Here is a 24,339-nt window from a genome sequence, read left to right on the forward strand (position 1 = left end):
GATGGAGCTGTCAATGTCAAACTGTCCTTCCCTACTCCACATGCTTCAGCGTTCAACAAAGTGTTACTGTCCTTCAAGAACACCAGACCTTCACACACACACACAGACACACACACACACACACACACACACACACGCACGCACGCACACACACACGTTTGTTTTTGTGTAAAGTGTGTTCATCCCATAGGTGTAATGGTTTTTATTCTGTAGAAACTGTATATTCTATGGCCCTTCACCAACCCTACACCTAACCCTAACCCTCACAGGAAACTTTGTGCATTTTTACTTTCTCAAAAAAACTCATTCTGTATGATTTATAAGTGTTTTGAAAAATGGGGACATGGGTTATGTGCTCATAAGTCACACTCTCCTTGTAATACCTGTGTCATACCCATGTCATTATACAGAGTTGTGTCCTGATATGACACACACACACACACACACACACACAGAGTAATAGTCCTGATGCTGGGCACTTCCAGGAAGCTACAGCAAATCCAGTTTGTGCTTACAGAAGACGCAACAAAATTCAATTTCTCAGAAACAGAACCACTTCTGTCAGAGAAACATTGCTCAAATCACACTACAAGCAGCAGACCCCCCGAGCGTCCATCACAGAGTGAATCAGAGACTGTCTTCAAACGAATCCAGGAAACGTCTTGTGCTCGCTCTTCAGACACACAACCAGACTAACACAACACTTTACAGAAGGATCCTGAGTTTGGAGGAAGATGTGTGAATGTAATCACTCAGTAGAAAAATTTGAAAAAGTGCATTGTACATTTACCATATTCACACTCAGCAAACATAAAAAAAAAAGGAGAAAAAAAATATTAAGAAAAGAGCGTAAAAATCTTATGGAAGCCAATTTTTCACTACTGAAAAAAAAGGTAATTGCAACTGCTTATCTCAGTCGTGAGTTTACATCTTGCAGTTGTGACTTTTTATCTCAGAGTTGCATGATATAAACTTGCACTTGCAAAAAGTCAGAATTGTGGGATATATTGTCATAGTGTTATAAAGTCAGAATTGCATGATTTTCTTGTGGGGTATATTTCACGCAATTCAGAGAAGAAAAAAAAGTCTGAAATGTGGATAAAAAGTCCTTTTATTTCTCCCAATTACCCTTTTTTATTCTTCATTCATTCAGTGGAAACAGACTTCTATACTCTCTGGTTGGCAGTGATTAGGAACAAAAGCAGGCAGGTGCTTGGCTTCGACAGCCTGCCGTCTGATCAAGTCTATTTCTCCACAGCTGTGGATCCAGACAGGTGGATGTTTCCACACATACGGGCCGCTTGAGCAATAAACAACACTTTGTGCATATCCTGATCTGATGAAGCGCCTCCATCACGAACAGATGGAGACTGAGACTGAGCGAGATGCATTGTGTTCAGTCTTTCTTTCTCTGTGTGTGTCGTTCTGTGTGGCTTTGGCTTTTGAAGACGGCCTGATGTGTGAACACAGACGGTTTGGTCGGAAATGGAGGAGACTGAGACGAGAGATGAAGTGTAATCGATAAAAATCAGATCACTCTCCACATCTTCATGTAACGCTCCAAAATGAGAACACACACAGTATCCTAAGATAAAGCATTAGCCTCACACACACCGCATGACTGATCACATGTAGAGGATGCACACGAGCGCAGAAGATCGAATTATGAGCCGAGTGTCATACGGCGAAACAGAGAGCCACAGAAGGACAGGAAGTGATGAAGGGTTTCTATGGAAACAGCCTTAAAGATGACCCGAGCAGATAAATGATGATAAACATCTATTACTCAGACTGGCTTTCTCTCCTTCGATCACACAAATCTCAGTTCCTGTGACGTCAGACAATATGTGAGATTACTGGAATGATCTTGTTTCAGGTTGAGCTGCCACATTAAACAGATTAAGAGAGTTTAACACTGTTTACAGGCGTCATGTTGTGTGTTTTCCATTCACTTTTTCCCCCCCGAGGTCACTAATGCAAAACGAGCAGATGTCAGTTTTTCGGCGTTTCTCAGTAATTGCTTCGTTCTACTTAAGGCAATAGTTCACCACATAATAAATGTGCTGAAAATCATGAGATGAGTTTGTTTCTTCATCAGGTTTGTAGAAATGTAGCACTGCATCAGTGTCTCATCAATGGATGCTCTGCAGTGAATGGGTGCCGTCAGAATGAGAGTCTGATAAAAACATCACAATAATCCACAGCACTCCAGTCCATCAGTGAACATCTGGAGAAGACAAAACCTGAAACACATCCAGCATTAAGATGATTTTAACTCAAACACATAGAGTCTATAATCCATAATAACACTTCCTCCAGTGAAAAAGTGTTCTGGTCTGAATCAGGAGAGAAATCTGCACAGATCAAAGTTTAAATGGCTTTAAACTTTAATGTTTTGTCTTGTTTTCGGATTACTTGTAGATTATTGTGATGTTTTTATCAGACTCTCGTTCTGACGGCACCCATTCACTGCAGAGCATCCATTGATGAGACACTGATGCAGTGTTACATTTCTACAAACCTGATGAAGAAACAAACTCAGATGAGCAAATTTTCAGCACTTTTCCAGCATTTTGGGGGGAACTTTTCCTTGAAATCAAGAAATTATGTACCGAATTGTATGAAAAACGATTCCCATCATCATGCACATGCAGAAGACACGAGAGAATCGGAGGAAGCACAGGATAGTCACCAGAGGTTTACTAAAAACACATGTTCAATCTCCTGAAGGATCTCAAGCTCTCTAAAGACGTTCCGGACCTCGTCCCGCTCGATGCACTGCTGCTTGTTCATGTACTTCATGGCGTACATCTTCTCTGTGTCCCTCTTCTGCACGATGCACACCTGAAACACACACAGATGAACACGCAATGAGAAAGACACCACAGGGCACGCTAACGAGAACATATACACCAACACAGACCCACGTCCTATTAATAACACGCTCGCTTCGACCGGCACAGAATGTCACGGCTCAGAATCTGCATTAAAAGCTCATTAAATGATAATCAAGATGTGAGACAGAGATAAAGGTCAAAGGTCGGGCAGTAGGCCGGTCACATGGACTTGCTAATAACTTATATCACCGCACATGCACGTCACTATACAGATATTTTCAGTTCATTACCATGGGATTTTACAGTGATTGATATTTATTTGTTTAATTCGGGAGCAAAACAGCGAGTCAATGATTCGTTCGTTCAACAGATTCGTTCAAAAAAAAAAACTGTTTTTATTCAGGAACAAAACAAGCGAGTGGTTCAAAAGAACTGATTCATTTAGGAGCAAAAGTGAGCCATCGAATCATTCATTTAACTGATTCATTCAAAAGTACAGATTTGTTTGAAAAAAAAAAACAAGCGATCTGAATCATCAGTTCAACCGATTCGTTCAAAAACACTGTTTTATTAGCCAACAAAAGAAGCTAGTCAATGATTCGTTCATTCAACAATTTAGTTCAAAAACAGATTTATTCAGGAATGAAACAAGTGAGAGGAGGACAGATTCATTTAGGTCCAAAAGTGAGTCATTGAATCATTCATTTAACTGATTCATTCAAAAGTACAGATTTGTTCAGAGACAAAACAAGTGATTTATTGAATCATCAGTTCAACCGATTCATTCAAAGCATGGATTCATTCTGTAATAAAACCACTGAATCAATGAATCACTCATTCACAGACAAATCAAGATGATGAATCATTCATTCATCCGATTCATTCTAAAACAATTCCATTCACAGAATGAAACGTGGTTCTAGAGTTTTTCGTCACTGTATCTGTTACAACAGACCCGATAAAGCCCAGCTATGAGTAACCCACTTCTAGCCAAAACAACCCTGAATTTGGTTTAATATAGTTTTTGTCAAAATAACTTGTGAGATATTCCAGTAAGCAAAGTCTATAATTCTCCAGTAGCTTTCCCAAAACCCATCATTCAAGGCAAGGCAAGGCAAGTTTATTTATATAGCACATTTCGTACACAATGGTAATTCAAAGTGCTTTACATAAGAGAAAGTAAAATAATCATGAAGAAAAATAATAACAAAAATAAAACAAGTAATTTTACTTTTAAAATGATTAAAACATTTTAAAACAGTTAATAATAAAACAATAATAAAACATAAAACAGTGAAAATATAGTGCAATCAGTTCGGACATTGCACAGTGCTCATTCAACAAATGCACAGCTAAAAAGATGCGTTTTGAGTCAGACAGTATCGACCTTATTGTCAATACTGACGTTCTGCCAAAATTCAAGTCCAGTACAACAATTTTTTTGGCCTATTCTTGCCAAACCTGATGATGCTGAGACATTTCTGGCAATAGCAAGCCTGACCCTGTTCATGACTATCTTTGTGATTTAATGGCATGATTACAGGTGCTTATAAAAAATTATGTCCCACATAAAACCACAAAGTAACACTGCGAGCAAGAAGCGATGCCAGGCAGCCAAGATCTCTAAACCAAAAAACTGGGATTAAAAACAATCAGATCAGAGATAAACGAATCAGATTCATCATGTGATAATGTATCGGTCATGTTATGCAGAACGTCTTTACTGTTATACGTTTATATCCTGAAATCGATTGATGGAATGACTCTTATTTTACTGATATATTAACATATTCCACATGTCCTCATTCAGGTGAAATGAAAGGAGACACAGCGTGTCCGCACTAGAAACAAGCAAGCTAAATAATCTTGTTGAAATGGCCTTCAAAGCATCCAGTATAAATGTTGTTTTCCTGATCTTTAGAAAACACTCTAAAACCTTCCCTAACTGCATCCGCTTTGATCCAGCCGTGACTCACAGCAGACACCTCGAATACAAACCTTCCCGCAGGCGATGATAACTCAGACAAACAGCCCAAATATCACCCTCCCAGATGAGACTGATAACAGCATCCCCGACTGAGATCTAATCATCCGTTCCATAAAAACATAAGCACATTAACCAGCAGAAACCAGAAAAACAAGACCTTTTCTGCTTTGACAACAAATCCATTTTCTTGCTGCTAAACAACATTCTGTGAAAATATCTTCAGCCTGAGATCATCCCAGATCAGTGTTTCTTCATCAGGTTTGGAGAAATGTAGCATTGCATCAGTGTCTCATCAATGGATGCTCTGCAGTGAATGGGTGCCGTCAGAATGAGAGTCTGATAAAAACATCACAATAATCCACAGCACTCCAGTCCATCAGTGAACATCTGGAGCGAAAATAACCTCTACATTAACAACAACATTGAAATAAGAGTCTGTCAATCAGATGCATTTAAAATCACTTTTTCTGTGTGTGCGCACATGGGCATATAAACAAGATAGTCTATGTATGACCAGACGATTTATTCATATCCAAAACGAGACGATGTGAACATTATGGAGCGCTAATCACTCTCATGCAGTGCATGTTTCATTCATACTCGAAGCCAGAGGGCGCTCTCACGCAGAAACTCCAAAACGGCCTCGTAGAAGTAATAACTTATTACATACAGGAAATCCTTAATATGGAATAATTAAAATACATAAGAAAAATTAAAGCCTGTCAATTAGACAAAAGTTTTTTTATTATTACTATTTTTGATATCTAATAATATGTATGAAGTTATTTATTTATTTACTACCTTACTGGAATCAAATTTAGGATTTTTTTCATTTTTTTTTTCAGCAAACTACTTTTTTACTCTTACTTTAGTCATATTATTTTCAGTACTTTTACTTGGTTAAATATTAATAATGATTGTGCTTGAACACACACTGGACGGTGTGGTAAAGGTCAGTCGTGGGCTGTGCTGAAAGGCCGTTTCCAGCTGTTCTGAGCTGATATTTCAGTCACCGCTCTGGGAAACATCATAACAATGCTGTCTGTCCTTCCACCTGCTCGCTGTGGTCAAAGACTGTGGAGCGAGCGGATCGAGGCCTAACCGAGCTCTGACCGAGTCACACTGAAGCTGTGAGATAAAGAGCAGAATAAACCCATCCCACCGGAGAACATTTCCAGTCCACAGATCATTTCACACTTATCATCATCTGTTTATGTGTTTAGAGAATCCCAGAGCAGATTCTTACGAGCGAGGAGCGTCCTGATGAGAAACAGCGTGTGAAATCCTGCTGACCAGAGGATCTCAGAGGAGCGTTATCATCAACCACAACTAAAACCATTAAAAAAACTTATTTTTGTTACTTAAAATAAAATATGCATCAGCTGAAATTAGATGCAAAACTGAAAAAAGAATGACAACTATATAGACATATTTAAAATAAAACTAAAATTAAAATAATCATTTAAAATTTCATTGTTTCATTTTAATTTCAAAATAAAACATTTTATTTCAGCTAGCTGTCGAGGCAACATTTCTACTTTTAATTTATGTTAACTTGATGTACTAACATTAACAAAAATGTGGAAAAAAAAGATATAAACATATTTTAAAATAATAATACAAATGACAAAAACACAACAAAGTTACTAAAAGGTTAACTAAATTTAAAGCCTTATTTGTTTTTTATTCAGAAACAAAATAAAAGGCAAAAACTTATTTTATTTTATCTAGTTGTTGAGGTAACATTTCTCGTTTTTATTTAGCTTAATAATAACTCAAATTAAAAACTCAAATTAAAACTATAAAAGCATTTCAAGTACTTGAAATGAACATCAAGTGAAATAAAATAAATATAAAAAAATGTCAACTTATTTAATTTCAGCTAGTTGGCAAGGCAACAATTAAAATTTTCATTTAGTTTAAGAACTTAACTAGAAAAAAAAAACTATAGATATATTAAAAATATAAAAATGTCAAAAACACAATACAACTAACTAAAATTAAAGTCCAGAGATAGAGCTGTTAAAGAGGTCATGGCATGGATTTATCATTATTTTAATATGTTCCTTCAATACATTTGCAAAAATTATTATTGTTAACTCTAATTCTGGCCCTCTGTCAGTAAATGTTCACAATATTAACAAAATAATAGCATTTAATAAATGTTAAATAAAAGCTTGTTTTGTACTAAGTAGGTCGTTAAAGTGTTTAAATGGTACAAAGAGCTCAAATATGCCATGCAAAAGATTTACAGACCACTTTAAAGAAGATTTTATGTGAAAAATTAAACATCTTTGTCATTATGTTGTTCAAGAAGCAATTACAAATTCACTTCCATTCAACGTAATACCAAACTTCCTCTATTAAACACTGTATGTGATTTTATTATGACATAAATAAGGTTAAGTGTGATGCTTGTGAATGCATGAAGCAGCTCTTCAGAGAAGAGTTTTGATGCTTTGTTATGAAATCTGCAGAGAAACGGGTGAGAAAAGACAAGGACAGAAGCACAAAGCATCTTCTCTCTCTATCTCTCTCACTTCAAGTCAACGTGTATGGACTGAAAAGCTATATTTCATAAGACGAGATTATATTCAGTCGACACACGCGCTGAGCTGAAATGACACCTTATTAAATGATTCACCGCAGCCTCGGACAAAATCATCAAATTAAATGTGATCTGCTACCTTTCGTTTCGGATGACAGCATAAGTGCAGTTACTATGGTATTTTGGTGGAGACTATGGTTACCATGGTTACAATTTTTTGTCAGAATCCTAATGAGGAAAAACGACTTCTCTTTCTCAGACGCAGGTGTCACTCCATATAGAGCAATATTTAATTTTGAATATCTCAGCAGCTCCTCACCATCATTACTAGAACTGAATCTGCAAATCCAGGATAATATATAAACATGTGTATGATGGCTGTGATTCCATTCATAGTGCAGTCAGGTGCGATTTGAACACGCAAGAGATACATGAAAATATCTTTAAAAAATCTAAATCGTTTTTGCATGGGAATGAAACTTTGCAAATGCTTTGAGACCCTCAAAATACATATAGTTTTTCTCCACATTTTTTTACAATTGTGTATTAGGAGATTAGAGAGGTTTCGTGTTCGGGTCATTTTTGACCCGGATATGTATGGAGTCCCATAGGAGTCAAAAACAGTTTTGGAAAATGATCTATAAAGTCATAATAGTGTCAACATACATATATATAGATATAGATATATATATTTAGGCTTTTCCCCTTATCTCACACACTGAATTTTGTTGATAAACAAATATATGTCTACTGACAAACCGTTGCAACATGAAAAACTGCAACTGAAAGTGAAAACTGATGCAAGTAAAATTTATTTATTTTATTTGAAAACTTTTTACAGAGTAGTATTTGTGATTTTTGTTAGAAATAAAGATGTAGGTTTCATAAATTTTGACTATTTTTGAGCAATTGTGAGTTTAAAATTCTAAGGAATTGAATAAAAAGCCATTCATTCCAATGGAGTAAACACTGATAATACTCAGATTATATGATGTTATAAATTTTAGACAATGATTTATTAAGATCAAATTTCTCATCAATACTGAAAAAAATATATATAGATATTTTGCATTAAAATAATAAAAAATGCTGTAATAACAGTAAAATCGCATTCCCTCATTAATGAGAAGTTGCAGATCAGACACAATATGACTTTAGTTGAAAGGTATGAAGTTCTGACTTGTTTTATAAAATAAAGATTCTTGGCAATGCTAAAATAATCTTCATGTTTTGAATGCATTATGTTTGTTAACTGAGCGTCTCAGTTTGTGGTGAGGTCACGTCTGCAGTAATGCAGCATTCTGCGCTCATAAAGCGTGTCAGGTATGAGGCGCAGGTTTTTATGAAAGGTTGCATAATGTGTTGGTCGCGTTTGCAGAGTGTCTTCACTTTTTAAGCTTCTTCTATTCCCATGACTCTGATATATTTAGCCGCTCGATCCATTGTTGTCACCAAGCACAAGTGTGTCCTGTTCAATCCACAGCAGAGCTCCAATCAAAAACAATTGCTTTCTGGGTCACAGAACTGTGGAGCGAAGCAAGATGGCTACAGGCCGAAGAGACACGGATCTAAGAGCAAAGAGCCGATCCGTCTGGTCACTATTCCAGGCTCACGCTCTTAAAATAACACAGCTTTACTGGAATCAGTGCTTCCAAGAGGAACCTTTAACATCCAGAAGCACTAAAGGCTCTTCAAATCCCACAGAGGATTTTCTATTTCCTGAAAAATGCTACTTAATGCTGTTGCATCGGACGAAAACTTACTGACTTCGCTCACATAGGGTTTTTAAAAAAAAAAACACTCAAAAATGACTGGCCCACAAATGATTGTTTATAGATTTCTTTTTATGCTGTATTATCACAACATCTTGGCTTTGTCCTTTTTGTCAGCTTGTTTTCTTTCAATCAGTACAGGGTTTGTGTTTCTTCAAGGAACTGATTGATCGCAAGCCTCATTGATCTGAGCTCATGCGCCTCAGTTTTTGAGTGAACATGGCCAAAATCGTGGAATACAATCATAACAATGTGATTTATTACATCAGATTTGATTTTGGACTAATAAATCAAAGTAGGGCTGAACACTTAAATAAGAAAAAAGTTTGGTTTAACTTGAAGAAATTATGACAGAAGGACTTTACCACTGTACAGTAGAATGTGTCTATTTAACAATAATAAAAAATATAAATAATCATACACATTTTTTTATTTATTTTAACAATAAATCTCTGTTGTGCAGCACTTTGATTGCCAAAAAAATAATGATGCCTGCATTTAAATACCAGAAAAATTAAAAATACACAGAATTTCTGAAAAACAAAACATTTTATATTATTGTGATTTTTTTATTTTTTATAAATGAAGTGGTTTTATGGGTTGAATTTATTTGACATGCTTTTGTTTTTATTATTTTATTTATTCAAATTTAATTAAACCATTAAATTGAAATCCATGTAATTTAAAACGAAAAAAAAGTATGTTTTGTTAAACTTTTATTAGACTGTTGTTCAACTGTATCCATTAAAAACAGAGTCCAGAAAAATGTAAAAAGAAAATACGCAATTAAGAAGAAATCATATGGAAAAATTTAATAAAATGCATTTCATAAAGCTTTTTTACTCAAAAACCGAGGAGCATGAGGTCATTGATGCTCTGATTGAAACAAAACAAGTGGATAGAAAGATTCAATCCAATATTTGGTGATAATACAGCATAACCGTGATTTATGAACAGTTTTTTAAAGGCCGGTCATTTTTGACTGGAAAAACTTAATTAGGTGACACACACACACACACACACACACACACACACACTCACTGTTTCCAAGATGAGTCTGTCTGTGACAAAGAGAAATCATTTCCTCTCGTGTAAATGTGTTTTCTCTTCAGTCTTCAGCGATGCAGTGCAGGAAATGAAAGCACACTTACAACCTCAATAACAAAACACATCATTCACCCAGCATCTAAACATCTCATCCAAACACACACACACACACACACCGCGAGACCTGGAACCGGCCGAACATTAAAAATGAAAGGGCTGGAATCAGATGAGCAGAGAGAGAGGAAGACCAGATGAGACACTGAAGGCTTCATTAGCTCTTGAACACATTCATCTGAGAGAGAGAAGATCTGCGGCCCACACACACACACACACACACACACACACACACACTGTAAAACAACCAAACAATTTCAGAAAGCATTGTGGGTTGAAGTATTCATTCAGACGAGCTCATGTGACAGAGGGACTCAATTAATCACTAATGGCATCATAAACACAGAAGAACGAGCGATCGAACATAACGAATATAACACAATTAATTAGAGTTTCATTTATGATCAAATACACGCGGATCTCGAATGTAAGTGAGGGCAATGCTTTCAAAACTCTGAGATTCATGAAGCTTCAGAACATTTACAAATCTTTCGCATCAAGTCAGTGTACTGAAGCTTATTTCGTCAAACCTCGATTTCAAAACATTTTAAAATTCAGTTTTGCTAAATATCATTTAATGGGTCAGTTTTATCATGTAGGGGAATTTTTTATGAATTAAGTCATGCATGTTTAATACAATATAAAAATTATATTTAATTGCTTCTTGATTGATGGATTGACTGTTTTAGTTTGCCAAGTCCTGCCAACGATGTAAAAAAATCTAAATTTGTAAATAAAAGATTATTGCAGCATATTTTACAATAAAACACTTAATAAGTTTGTCTTTAAAATTTCATATCTAATTCAGTGTCACTTGTAGTTTTCTTTTATTTTTCTGTAATTATTTGTGACATTTCTGAATGGTGTCGATACATTTATTCATTTATACCAAAAGTAAAAAATATATATAAAAAATAAATAATTTTATTAAATCAAGGGCACATTAAACTGATCAAAAGTGACAGTAAATTTATAATGTAACAAAAGATTTCTATTTCAAATAAAAGCTGTTCTCTTGAACTTTCTACTCATCTGTGAATCCTAAAAAATCTAATGTATCACAGTTTCCACAGAAATGTTTCTTGAGCAGTAAATCATCATATTTTCATGATTTCTGAAGATCATGTGACACTGAAGACTGGAGGAATGATGCTGAAAATACAGCGGAGCATCACAGAAATATATTACACTTTAACACAGATTCACACAGAAAACAGCTGTTTTACATTATAATAATATTTCACTCATTTTACTGTACTCGTTAGCTCTTGATTTGTTGTGTCCTACTTGCATTTTTACGAACGAATGTAAGATTGTGAAAGTGTGTTTCAGTAAAGCTCATAATCACTGTGTCTTCCAAACTTTTCACCAGTTTTCATGCCTGCTTTTTCATTTCTATTAAAATCTCATTCTACTTTATATGACATGATCAGGGGCGGACTGGCCATCGGGAGCACCGGGACATTTCCCCGTGATCTGACGGTCATTCTGGTCTGCGGCTGCCGCTGTGCAATCGATCAGACTGATGTGCAATAGGCTGTAATGCAACTGCGAATTAATTGACGGTTTTATGAATCTACGAATCAGCCGATCGCAGATTGAAAATGACACCACCACATAACCAAACATCAGCGAAGCACTGCCTGATTGGCTATATCCAGAGGCAGGCTTTATTTTAGAAAATCGCGCAAAAATATCACATTTTAATCACGCTGATTTTTGGAGAAAAACTGAAATTGCACTCTACATAAAATGATTTAAATATATACATTTTCTAACCCCCATATCTTGAATTTTGTGATCATTCACATGCATTCATAAACACATTTGAATACACCGAATAATGCAGTGAAAGAACGCACTCAAAATGCACACGCGCACTAGTATGACATCATCATGTAACTTTACATTAGCCTAGATCCATGCACTTTTTAGGCACTATTTGTTTAGTTTTTGAATATACTTGATACTGTTAAAAGGCACATCATTAAAACAAAAAATATGAGTTCACATATCACACCAAAACACACGTGGAAAACGTAATTAGAACTAGCTACTAAATTAGTTAAAAATGCCTATCCATATACAGCTATGATTCAAACTGACTCAAATGATTAGCGAACCCGCTATGAACTCAAGAATTGACTCAAATGATTCGCGATCCCGCTATGAACTCCCGAATTGATTCAAATGATTCGCGATCCCCAAACTGACTCAAATGATTCGCTAACCCACTTTGAGCTCCCGAACTGCTTCAAATGATTCGCGATCCCGCTACGAACTCCCAAAGTGACTCAAATGATTTCCGATCCCCCAACTGACTCAAACAAGACACTAAATTTAGCTTATAAATTAGTTAAATATTGCCTATCCATATACAGCTATGATTCGCGAACCCCAAACTGACTCAAATGATTTCCAAACCCGCTATGACCTCCCAAACTGATTCAAATGATCCGCGAAGCCGCTCCGAACTCCAAAATGACTCAAATGATTTGCAAACCGCTTTGAACTCCCAAATATTTTATTAATTTGTGCTGTTGCTTGTAGTTAGAATATTCTTAATAATATGATAATATATATATTTTTTGAAAGTATAGTTTTTCCATAAACATAGCACATACACTAATATTTATATAATCATTTGGCAGACAGACGCTTTCATTCAAAGCGACTTACAATAGATAAAATCAATAAAAAAAAAAGAGGGGGGTGGACAATTAAGCTTTTGAGTCAGAGCAGGAACCTTCAGGTAAAGTTTAAGCTATTAGCAAAACAGCTATACTCTTAGAAAAATATATGTGCTTTTATGATTTATAAGGTCATCAGTAGTAGGACTGTGATCATAGGGACATAAATTGATGGTTGCATAATTAATATAGATTATTGAAAGTGCTTATTTCAAATTGCAGAGAAACTCAATGTGCGTGAGAGAGAGAGAGAGAGAGGGAGATTCAGGGAAAGATGATAAAGAGAGTGAATGCCTTGATACTTCTTGATTATTTTGCCCGTCCACAGTCCAAGGATTTTGATTTATTTTTTAAGTATAACCCAATTCAAACACCTGAAAGAGCCAAAGCAAGTCATGCAGGGAATAACTGGTCAAATTTTCTAAAATGTAAGTTACTTAATATTTAACTGTAAAACTGCGGTAACGTACATATGTACATTTTGTATTTTTTTCCTTCACTGGTTGTTATTACCAATAAATTAATTTCACCTCTTGAATATTACTGTTGTCTGTGTTGTTACTGTAATTATTCTGCATGCGTTAAGCAATCTGAATCTATATCTTAAATATTACATTTTATTTGAAATTTGATAAAATATATAAAATATATATATATATATATTTTTTTTAATTAAATACATTTAAATAAAATAAAGTTGGATATAATGCAGCATTTAGTTTTGGTGCATGGTCTTCAATCAAGTTTGTTTCTTGGCGCTTCATATGAAAAACTTTGGGGGTCGTATTCTAACTCAAATTTAACTTCTAGTTGCTAGGCAACCAAGCATCCCATTAATCCTCAAATTGCACAAAATGCAATTAGCCACCTACCCGTCATGCATATAAGATCTGCAGAGTTTTCACCATGGGAATATAAAGTTCTAGTCGTTCAAACAGTTACAGAAATAATAACAGAAGCAATGGGAAGTTAATCGGATAAAACGCTCTTGAATTAAATGCACAATATGTTACGTGTCACACTCTGAGCGTATCTGGAAAAGCAGTTTTGAAGCACATGCTAGCGATCCTGCCGTCTCTCTCAGATTAATGATGTTTCGAGGCTTTCCCGGCGTCGCTACAAGCGTGTAATGTAATATATTCAGTCCTCCTGCACTAATACTGACAGATAAACAGCACAGAGACGAACTAAAGCATGTGCTCGTCCTCGTTCAGCTCTTCTGATCGAGTAAAGAGTTTCTCATGTTCTGATGGGTGCCGTGATGATGAAGATGTGACGTGATTTACTTCAGAAGAGGATCACTTCAAGTGCTGCAGCTCCTCAGTTACAGCTTGTGCTTTTTCTGAGTGTATAATATCTTCCATTAATAACACATGATTTCATTGCTCAGCTAGTGTTTCTCTCGTTTCTCAGCTATCTTACTCGTCTATACATCCCTCGCTGGATTCATCAGCCCAGGGTTATTATAATTAACTAAAAACTTAAAGAAAACTTTTTATTTCAGGAAGATTTCTGATTTTCAGTTAGCTTAACCTGATGTACCAAAATAACTACAACAAAAACACTCCATTAATATATATAGAAGACAAAAACACAATAAAATGACTAAAATTGTAAGTATAGTTAAAAAATTATTCAAAATATGAATAAAAGTAAATCAGTGTAACTATTATAGTGTCTCAATAGAGCGTAAAAATCACATTGATTTTCATCATATTAAAAATCATATTGAATCATGTTGATTGAGGGCCATGGACCAAAAGTAAAATGTTGCATTACATATCCAACTATATTAATTATATTTTAAACAATTAAATTTTTATTTTGTTTTTATATTTTTATGTTTTACATTTCACTGCAAAAATTACAATAATTTAAATAAAAAAAATTGTAAAGTTTTTTTTTTATATATTTAAAATTCCCTTATATTGTTTTTTTTTTTTACATTTCATTTTAAATTGACTGATTTTTTATACTATTTACTGATACTGATTTTTTTATTTGAATGCAAAAAATAAAAATAAAATAAAAAATTGTTGAAACAAAAATATAAAATCCAGATTATTTCCTATTTTTTCCCTGCTCTTATGATATTGCATGGCAGGCCGAATCAAAGGTCATCACAAACCAGCTTTTTTTTCTGTCCTCTGCACTATAGAGTTAACCACGGTTGATTCTTCTGACTGTACATTTGAAATAAAGCCTCAGATCGTTTCAGAAACAGACAAACATGAGCGATTATTAAAGCTCATTCTCCAGACGAGACACACAGCAGAAGTGTCACGCAGAGGATGAGTCTTAAATTAATTACCTGCTCTGGTCCAGATTAATGGAAGAATTGAATTGTAATTACTTAAGGCCTAGTTAAATCTCAGCCGGCCTGGTTTCAGATAACAGGAGCTCAGGGTAATTAGAGCGGCTGAATCACCCAGGGTTGATTTCAATCTCGTTCTGTACTTACATGTGCCACAGCAATCTTTCATCATACGTTTATTCATCTATTTGTACAAGCTCCACTCGTTCTGGAGGAACTCTTCTTTTACAGTGTGCCCTCACCTTCCCGAAGCTCCCTTTCCCAATGGCACGCAGAATCTGGAAGTGATCGAAGTTCACTACAAAACAGAATAAGAGAAAGAGTCAATTAATACAAGGAAATGCAATTACAGTACCTTCCTCTGATCAGACTGTGAACATCAAGACATCTATATGTTGATGCATTCGGCAAATGCGTTCAGTCAAAGGAACTGACATTGCATCGCAGGCATATATTTAATAAATGAATGTATTCCCTGGAAATCAAACCCATGATCTACGGCTTGAGCTACATTTAAACAGGATTAAAACTGCAAAATCAGCAGCTGTTAAGCAGGTGTTTTCTCTGGTCTGTGAGCTTCAGAAACACTCTTCACACACGGCGCATTAGAAATAAACTCAGTTTGTGTCAGAAGAAGAGCTCACAGAGCCGCTGTGTTTGTTCGTCTGATGTCAGCAGCAGAAAAACTCCAGCGTGTGTGAAGTCATGAGAAAACAGAGCGCATCGATTCAACCTTTATCCAGCTGAGATCAGCAGAAAACACACCTCAGACCACGTCAGGCATGTTATTATTGAGTGTGTATGAGTCTGTTTCCCAGCACAGCTTCTGAATCAAGATACACTGACCGGAGAAGAACAGTTACTCAACATATCACCTCCTGTTTTAGGAGAAAAATGTCATATTTTGCTGAAAACAGGGACAATAATATGCCAATGAGGTCTGAAAATATTCTTGTTTTCCTTTTTATTTTTCTGACCCCATTGGCAGATATTTGTTCATTACAATTAATCATTTCAATCAGAAACTTCAGAAAACATGTCATTTTGCATCTCAAATTAATAAATCTTGTGAAGCTAAACGAAGAGTTTATATTCGATATATTCAAGCATCAGATATCAGAGCTTGTGGGTTTTGATCTCATTAGATCTGTATTTAGTGATTTGCTGAGGTATTTGTGCTCCAAAAGCTTTACTTTCCATTTGAAAGCTTGTGTGTTGAAGCAGACTGAAGCTTCCTTCCACTAAAGCTTTCTGCTGCGCTTTTAACCACAATGAACCGGTTACACACACACACACACACACACACACACACACTCGTGAAGACTCCCAGCATCTCTTAAGAATCTCATTCTGCGGTCGCTTCTTGAAGCCTGATCCCATAGAAGTCAAGCACATGTATTTCTACAGCGCTGCATTTCAAAACAACTTTACTGTGACAAACAGGAACACTGGGACAAACTGCATGAAATCTAAAACTAAAACTAAACTTAAAACATATTTTTACTTTGAAAAAAAAAAACGTATTTTATTTAAGCACCTGTAGCTGGCAACATTTTTATTTTATTTTAGTTTAGCTTTATGTACTAAAATAACTGAAACTAAAATTGAAATAAAAATGACTAAAAATAAAAATAATTTACTAAAAATGTACATTTAAGCAGAAAATGTAGAAATAAAAGCGAAATCAAAATATTAACAAAATGATAACAGTATCTCAATAACAACAACGCTACATTAAGACAAGTGTCTTATATTACATCATGTTATGTTTAAACATCCATATTTAATTAAATATGCACTCATCTGCATATATTTCCAGAACATTAATCTGGATAAATCTAGGTTCATAATTCTTTGGTGATATATTAACGGTCTTGCATTATGGATTTCTCTTTTTAATCAATCCATAAAGACAAGACAAAAAACAAACATTTCTTTCCACTCGTCTGAAAGAACACATGATATGGAGGCAAAACTGACCAACATTGGTTTTGCTTTTAGTGTCTCGTCTTAAATTTGCAGACTAGGATCTCACAAATCAGTTCTGAAAACAACAGAAATCTTGGATTATAACTATAATTCAATCAATAATTATATGCAACTTTAATGTCATGCAAATTACTTATTTCCCCAATATGTGTACATGCAGTTCAGAATCAGGTTGATGTTCCCTTAGTAGTGAGCTGGACCTGATGGAAAATGGTTTTGTGCTGCAATTGAGCAGTTCTTGGCATCGAAATGCTCATGAACCGGAGTCTGTGTGCAAGTCTGCTCTCGCTTTAATACACTTCGAGAAAGACAGAATAAAACAGCAGTTGTTGAGATGACTAACGGTTAGCCTTTTGTTTGCTGGAACGGCTCGTATTCCCAGAACGCAATAAAGCCAGACAAACCCGTCACTCTCAGAGCTCTGATTCGACGTCTCTTATATACTTCAAACTCTTTTCCCTAACGAGTCTTTAAATTACAGGAGGCTCTTTGGAGAAGTTCCACTCCATAGTTGAAGAGCGAGAAGAACAATCTCATCTTTTGAAAATGCATTCACCGATTGAATCCTTCGCTCATTTCTCACAGTTTAGCAGCAGTTACTCTCATAATTCACACAAAGCTCGATGGAGAAAGCTGAAGGCCTCGCAGGCGTCCATCAGCAGAAGAAACTCTGGCTCTGCTCCTGCTGGGATCAGGCCAACATCAGAGATCTCCAAAGGAGCGCTAATGGATGTAAGAGCTCATGAATACTGATGCTCCAGCTGCCTCTGAGCTCATGAGATCCACTGTATTATCAGCCAGAGACACTGTCCATGCACTCATCTCGATCGCTTCTGTATTGCTCAGTCATAGTCCAACTCTAATCGGATGAATACAACTATAAGGCATGAAGATATTAAGATCTTATAAACACAATGATTTTCTATGAAGCTGGATCATTTGTTGTGAATACTATGCAGAACACATTACCAGTAAAAATAAATAATGCAAAGCAACTCTTAGGAAATTTCCTGTTGACTGTGAGTATCTGTATTTATTGGTATCATTAGGAAGCATCTTGCTGAAGGTTTTTTGGGGATGACTGACAGCGGTTTGGCACTCGTGGGCAGGAAACCCACACAGAGGAAGTCATTAGTGTCTCTTCCTGTCTGAGGTCCATCTTGAGCCATACAGCACTCCAGCTAATGATAATGGCCTGCACACTGTAATACCAGTCAAAAGTTTGGGAATGGTGAGGTGCTTCTATTCATCAGAATTCATCATTTGTCAGCATCCGAAATAAAGAGGACGGAAATATTGGGAGATGGTCTCACATGAACCGATCTTGATACTAAAGTAACGCTGCATGAAACTTTCAAATCTTACATTATAAAAGAGTTCAGTTCAGCTTCTGGACTGTGATTGTTCAATAGCAGATAAATGCACAGTTCCTAGCTCTCATATGTAAATTCTGTAAATCAGTCGTGCCCACGGACCGCCCAGTGGATATAAACATTACACACGAACCATCAGCACACAGTCATAACATACAGTAACATCACTCAGAACATCTCAAATCCTCAAACATCTCCACTCGTCCTCACTCAGCTCTCTCGTTTGGAGATGCTGCCATTAATTATGCAAAAAGAGATTATGTAATTTTCATAAGCTTTTCCTTATTAATCACAATCAAGGGCACGAACGGCTGGCGGGCGAAAACAGAGGCGTGCTGAGCATGATGGGTAATGTGAAATGTGCTGAGAGATAATGTGAGACCTGCGTGAGAAACAGAGCTTCTACATGCATTAATGAAGAGCATTTTTATTAAATCACCTTGTACCAGTGCAGCCGACACACGAACACTGACAAACCCAGTCAAGTTCATTTCTACTGCGCTTTATACAACACAGAGTCAACACAGAAGCAGCTTCACAGGAGAATAGCAGTGCCAATATTGGACAATTTGATTTTCAAAAAGCTTAAACTTATTTCAGCTAGCTGCAAAGGCAACATTACACATTTTTGTTTAGTTTAGTTTAAATGAATTTCGATTCAGTTCCGTTTAATAACTATGTCAGTGTTATGAAGTTAATATAAGTGAATATTAAGCATATTTTAAACCCCAACTGAGCAACTTAAAGGCTTGCAATGATGCAAAGCACAATGTTGATGGATTGGCGATATTTCAAGATTAACTGCCAAGAGGAAAGCTGCGGTGCATTCACACTTCTGCACACAGCGCTAGAAATATAAACGTCTAAAGCACATGATCTGACTCCAGTGTTTGATTCCTCTTACCAAACACATCAGTATATTTCAAAGAGAACTGGAGAAAGAGCAGATTATACTTTGAGATATGAGCAGTTCTTCACAGACCAGTAACTGCCGGAACTGAACTTCTTATCTTTTCTGATTTTCTCTGAAGATTTCTCTGGAGAACATTTATATTGTGAAAGTCTTTCTTTGGCCTTCTGCAGGACGTCATGTCAGAAGAATAAACAAATGTGCATGAAGAAGCGAAGAACAGCACAACGTGTTCCTCCGTAAATAAAAAGACAAGAGTCAGACGACATAATGTCTGGCCTGAAACATCTCAGTGTCCCTGGAGCTAAAGAACCACGTGCTTCAGGAATCTCCTGATAATCGATACACCGTCTGAGGAAACGACGGACGGGACGCTCAAGGGCAACAAACACACAAAACACATCCACACATGCTAATGGAAGAAAACTGCACAGCACAGGACACAAATAACAAACTTCATACAGGCGGATATAACAGAGTAAACACAACAAATATGAAATAGAATAGAATAGAGATATCACCAGTTGACCATGGATTTTGTTGTTAATAGAATAGATTAGAATAGAAAAGTATATTGCCAATTGACCAGGTTATTATCATTAGAATAGAATAGAATAGAATAGAACAGAAATATTGCCAATTGACTGGGGTTGTTTTTGTTGTCATAAAATAGAATAGAAATATTGCCAATTGACTGGGGTTGTTTTTGTTGTCATAAAATAGAATAGAAATATTGCCAATTGACTGGGGTTGTTGTCGTCATAAAATAGAATATAAATATTGCCAATTCACTGAGGTTGTTGTCATCATGATAAAATAGAATAGAAATATTGCCAATTGACTGGGGTTGTTGTCGTCATAAAATAGAATAGAAATATTGCCAATTGACTGGGGTTGTTGTCGTCATAAAATAGAATAGAAATATTGCCAATTGACTGGGGTTGTTGTCTTCATAAAATAGAATAGAAATATTGCCAATTGACTGGGGTTGTTGTCGTCATAAAATAGAATATAAATATTGCCAATTGACTGGGGTTGTTGTCTTCATAAAATAGAATAGAAATATTGCCAATTGACTGAGGTTGTTGTCATCATAAAATAGAATAGAAATATTGCCAATTGACTGAGGTTGTTGTCGTCATGATAAAATAGAATAGAAATATTGCCAATTGACTGGGGTTGTTGTCCTCATAAAATGGAATAGAAATATTGCCAATTGACTGGGGTTGTTGTCATCATGATAAAATAGAATAGAAATATTGCCAATTGACTGGGGTTGCTGTCGTCATGATAAAATAGAATAGAAATATTGCCCATTGACTGGGGTTGCCGTCGTCATGATAAAATAGAGTAGAAATATTGCCAATTGACTGGGGTTGCCGTCGTCATTATAAAATAGAATAGAAATATTGCCAATTGACTGGGGTTGCCGTCGTCATGATAAAATAGAATACAAATATTGCCAATTGACTGGGGTTGTCGTCGTCATGATAAAATAGAATAGAAATATTGCCAATTGACTGGGGTTGTCGTCGTCATGATAAAATAGAATAGAAATATTGCCAATTGACTGGGGTTGTCGTCGTCATGTTAAAATAGAATAGAAATATTGCCAATTCGCTGGGGTTGTCGTCATAATAATAAAATAGAATAGAAATATTGCCAATTGACGGGTTGTCATCGTCATCATAAAATAAAATAGAAATATTGCCAATTGACTGGGGTTGCTGTCGTCATGATAAAATAGAATAGAAATATTGCCAATTGACTGGGGTTGCTGTTGTCATGATAAAATAGAATAGAAATATTGCCCATTGACTGGGGTTGCCGTCGTCATGATAAAATAGAGTAGAAATATTGCTAATTGACTGGGGTTGCCGTCGTCATGATAAAATAGAATAGAAATATTGCCAATTGACTGGGGTTGTCGTCGTCATGATAAAATAGAATAGAAATATTGCCAATTGACTGGGGTTGTTGTCGTCATGTTAAAATAGAATAGAAATATTGCCAATTCGCTGGGGTTGTCATCATAATAATAAAATAGAATAGAAATATTGGCAATTGACGGGTTGTCATCGTCATCATAAAATAAAATAGAAATATTGCCAATTGACTGGGGTTGCTGTCATCATGATAAAATAGAATAGAAATATTGCCAATTGACTGGGGTTGTTGTCGTCATGATAAAATAGAATAGAAATATTGCCAATTGACTGGGGTTGTTGTCGTCATTATAAAATAGAATAGAAATATTGCCAATTGACTGGGGTTGTTGTCTTCATAAAATAGAATAGAAATATTGCCAATTGACTGAGGTTGTTGTCGTCATGATAAAATAGAATAGAAATATTGCCAATTGACTGGGGTTGTTGTCCTCATAAAATGGAATAGAAACATTGCAAATTGACTGGGGTTGTTGTCGTCATGATAAAATAGAATAGAAATATTGCCCATTGACTGGGGTTGCCGTCGCCATGATAAAATAGAGTAGAAATATTGCTAATTGACTGGGGTTGCCGTCGTCATGATAAAATAGAATAGAAATATTGCCAATTGACTGGGGTTGCCGTCGTCATGATAAAATAGAATAGAAATATTGCCAATTGACTGGGGTTGTCGTCGTCATGATAAAATAGAATAGAAATATTGCCAATTGACTGGGGTTGTCGTCGTCATGTTAAAATAGAATAAAAATATTGCCAATTCGCTGGGGTTGTCGTCATAATAATAAAATAGACTAGAAATATTGGCAATTGACGGGTTGTCATCGTCATCATAAAATAAAATAGAAATATTGCCAATTGACTGGGGTTGCTGTCGTCATGATAAAATAGAATAGAAATATTGCCAATTGACTGGGGTTGCCGTCGTCATGATAAAATAGAATAGAAATATTGCCAATTGACTGGGGTTGTCATCGTCATAATAAAATAGAATAGAAATATTGCCAATTGACTGGGGTTGTTGTCGTCATGATAAAATAGAATAGAAATATTGCCAATTGACTGGGGTTGTTGTTGTCATGATAAAATAGAATAGAAATATTGCCAATTGACTGGGGTTGTTGTCGTCATTATAAAATAGAATAGAAATATTGCCAATTTACCAGGTTATTGTCTTTAGAATAAAACAATTTAATCTTATTTTTCCCAATTAGAATAGAATAGAATGGTGCCAATTTACCATGATAATTTTATTAGAATAGAGTAGAATAGAATAGAAGAATTAAAATTGACCAGGATAATTTAATTAGAATATAGTAGAATAGAAATATTGCAAAATGACTAGGATAATTTAATTTGAATAGAATAGAAATATGGTCAACTGACCAGAGCTTTTGTTGTAAATAGAATAGAATATTACCAGTTGACTGGGGTTGTTGTCATCATAGTAGAATAGAATATAAATATTACCAATTGACTAGGGGTTGTGTCATTGTAGAATAGAATAGAAATATTGCAAATTGACTGGGGCTGTTGTCATCATCATAAAATAGAATAGAAATATTGCCAGTTTACTAGTTTATTGTACTTAGAATAATATATAGTAGAATAGAAATATTGCCAATTGAATCTTGTTTTCCCGTTAGAATAGAATATAATAGTGCCAATTGACCAGGATAATTTTATTAGAAAAGAATAGAGTAGAACAGAAATAATGCCAATTCACCAGAGATTTTGTGGTTAATAGAATAGAATGATGCCAACTGAGCGGGGTTGTTATCATCAGAATAGAACAGAAAAATTGCCAATTGAGCAGGGTTTTGTCATTATAGAACAGGATATATTAGGAAAGAATAGAAATATTGGCAAAAAACTGATTCCTAATATTAACAAAAAACTATAATAATATCTAAATGCTAAAACAACACAGCAAATAGCAGTATTCATAAAACAGTAGGTGAAACATGAATGAATTTGAGGCTGGAAGCTGATGGACACTTCACTATCACAGTGATGTTAATGTTCTTTAATTCACTTATCACACTTACCTCCAGTAATTACCCAACATGCTCTTCCTCTCTCACAGACAGTAAAGTGAGAACTACACAGCAGAGGAATCACAGAGCCACGAGCCTTTAAGCTGCTGTTTCATCTTCTTTAAGGATAACACAAGAACACACACTATTGATCTTCAAAGCTCATGCATGACCACGTGTGTCTCTGAAAACACCACCGCTATATTACTGTCAGAGATGAGAGGCGTCTCCATTAACAGCAGCTTCACTCAGTCTCAAAGAAAACTCCTGAGACAAGCACATTCAGACTCCATGACTTCTGCAGTATCCAGTACTTGGCAGCGGTCATCATGAACTCTTTATCCACACACACGGCCATATACTACAACAGCTACACTACACTAGAGATCTGAAGCTTGATGGATTTCACAGAAGGAACAGTTCACATGCTGAAAATACCCTCATCCTCAGGTTATCCAAGAGATTGATGAGTTTTTTTCTTCATCAGATTTGGAGAAATGTAGCATTGCATCAGTGTCTCATCAGTGAATGCTCTGCAGTGAATGGGTGCCGTCAGAATGAGAGCAGAGCATTAAATCAAATGCAAATCAGCAGAACAACGACTAAATCAATACGCTCTTATCTCCACTGTCAGCATCTCTGACTTTTCCCAGATATAAATCCATAAGTCTTTGTTTACTCTGATTACTATCATTAATAGCGTAGCTCTCATTGTTTTCTGCTCGTGCTCTGAAGGGCTAATACAGTTTAATGGGTGCTTTCAAAACACTCGCTGC

The 24,339-nt window shown here is 35.7% G+C and overlaps 1 protein-coding gene across 1 annotated transcript in view; it reads right to left on the minus strand.

The window, feature by feature from the left end:
• LOC113112297 (serine/threonine-protein kinase 32C-like) overlaps window positions 1–24,339 on the minus strand; it is a 48,380-nt gene that overhangs the window by 14,301 nt on the left and 9,740 nt on the right. Inside the window, exons 2-3 of the mRNA XM_026277729.1 lie at window positions 15,552–15,607; window positions 2,693–2,844 (exon numbers count right to left, since the gene is read on the minus strand). Coding sequence (XP_026133514.1) covers window positions 2,693–2,844; window positions 15,552–15,607 — 208 coding nt within the window. The remainder of the gene's footprint in view (window positions 1–2,692; window positions 2,845–15,551; window positions 15,608–24,339) is intronic.

This window comes from Carassius auratus, chromosome 13 (assembly GCF_003368295.1).
Source record: "Carassius auratus strain Wakin chromosome 13, ASM336829v1, whole genome shotgun sequence".
NCBI lineage: Eukaryota > Metazoa > Chordata > Actinopteri > Cypriniformes > Cyprinidae > Carassius > Carassius auratus.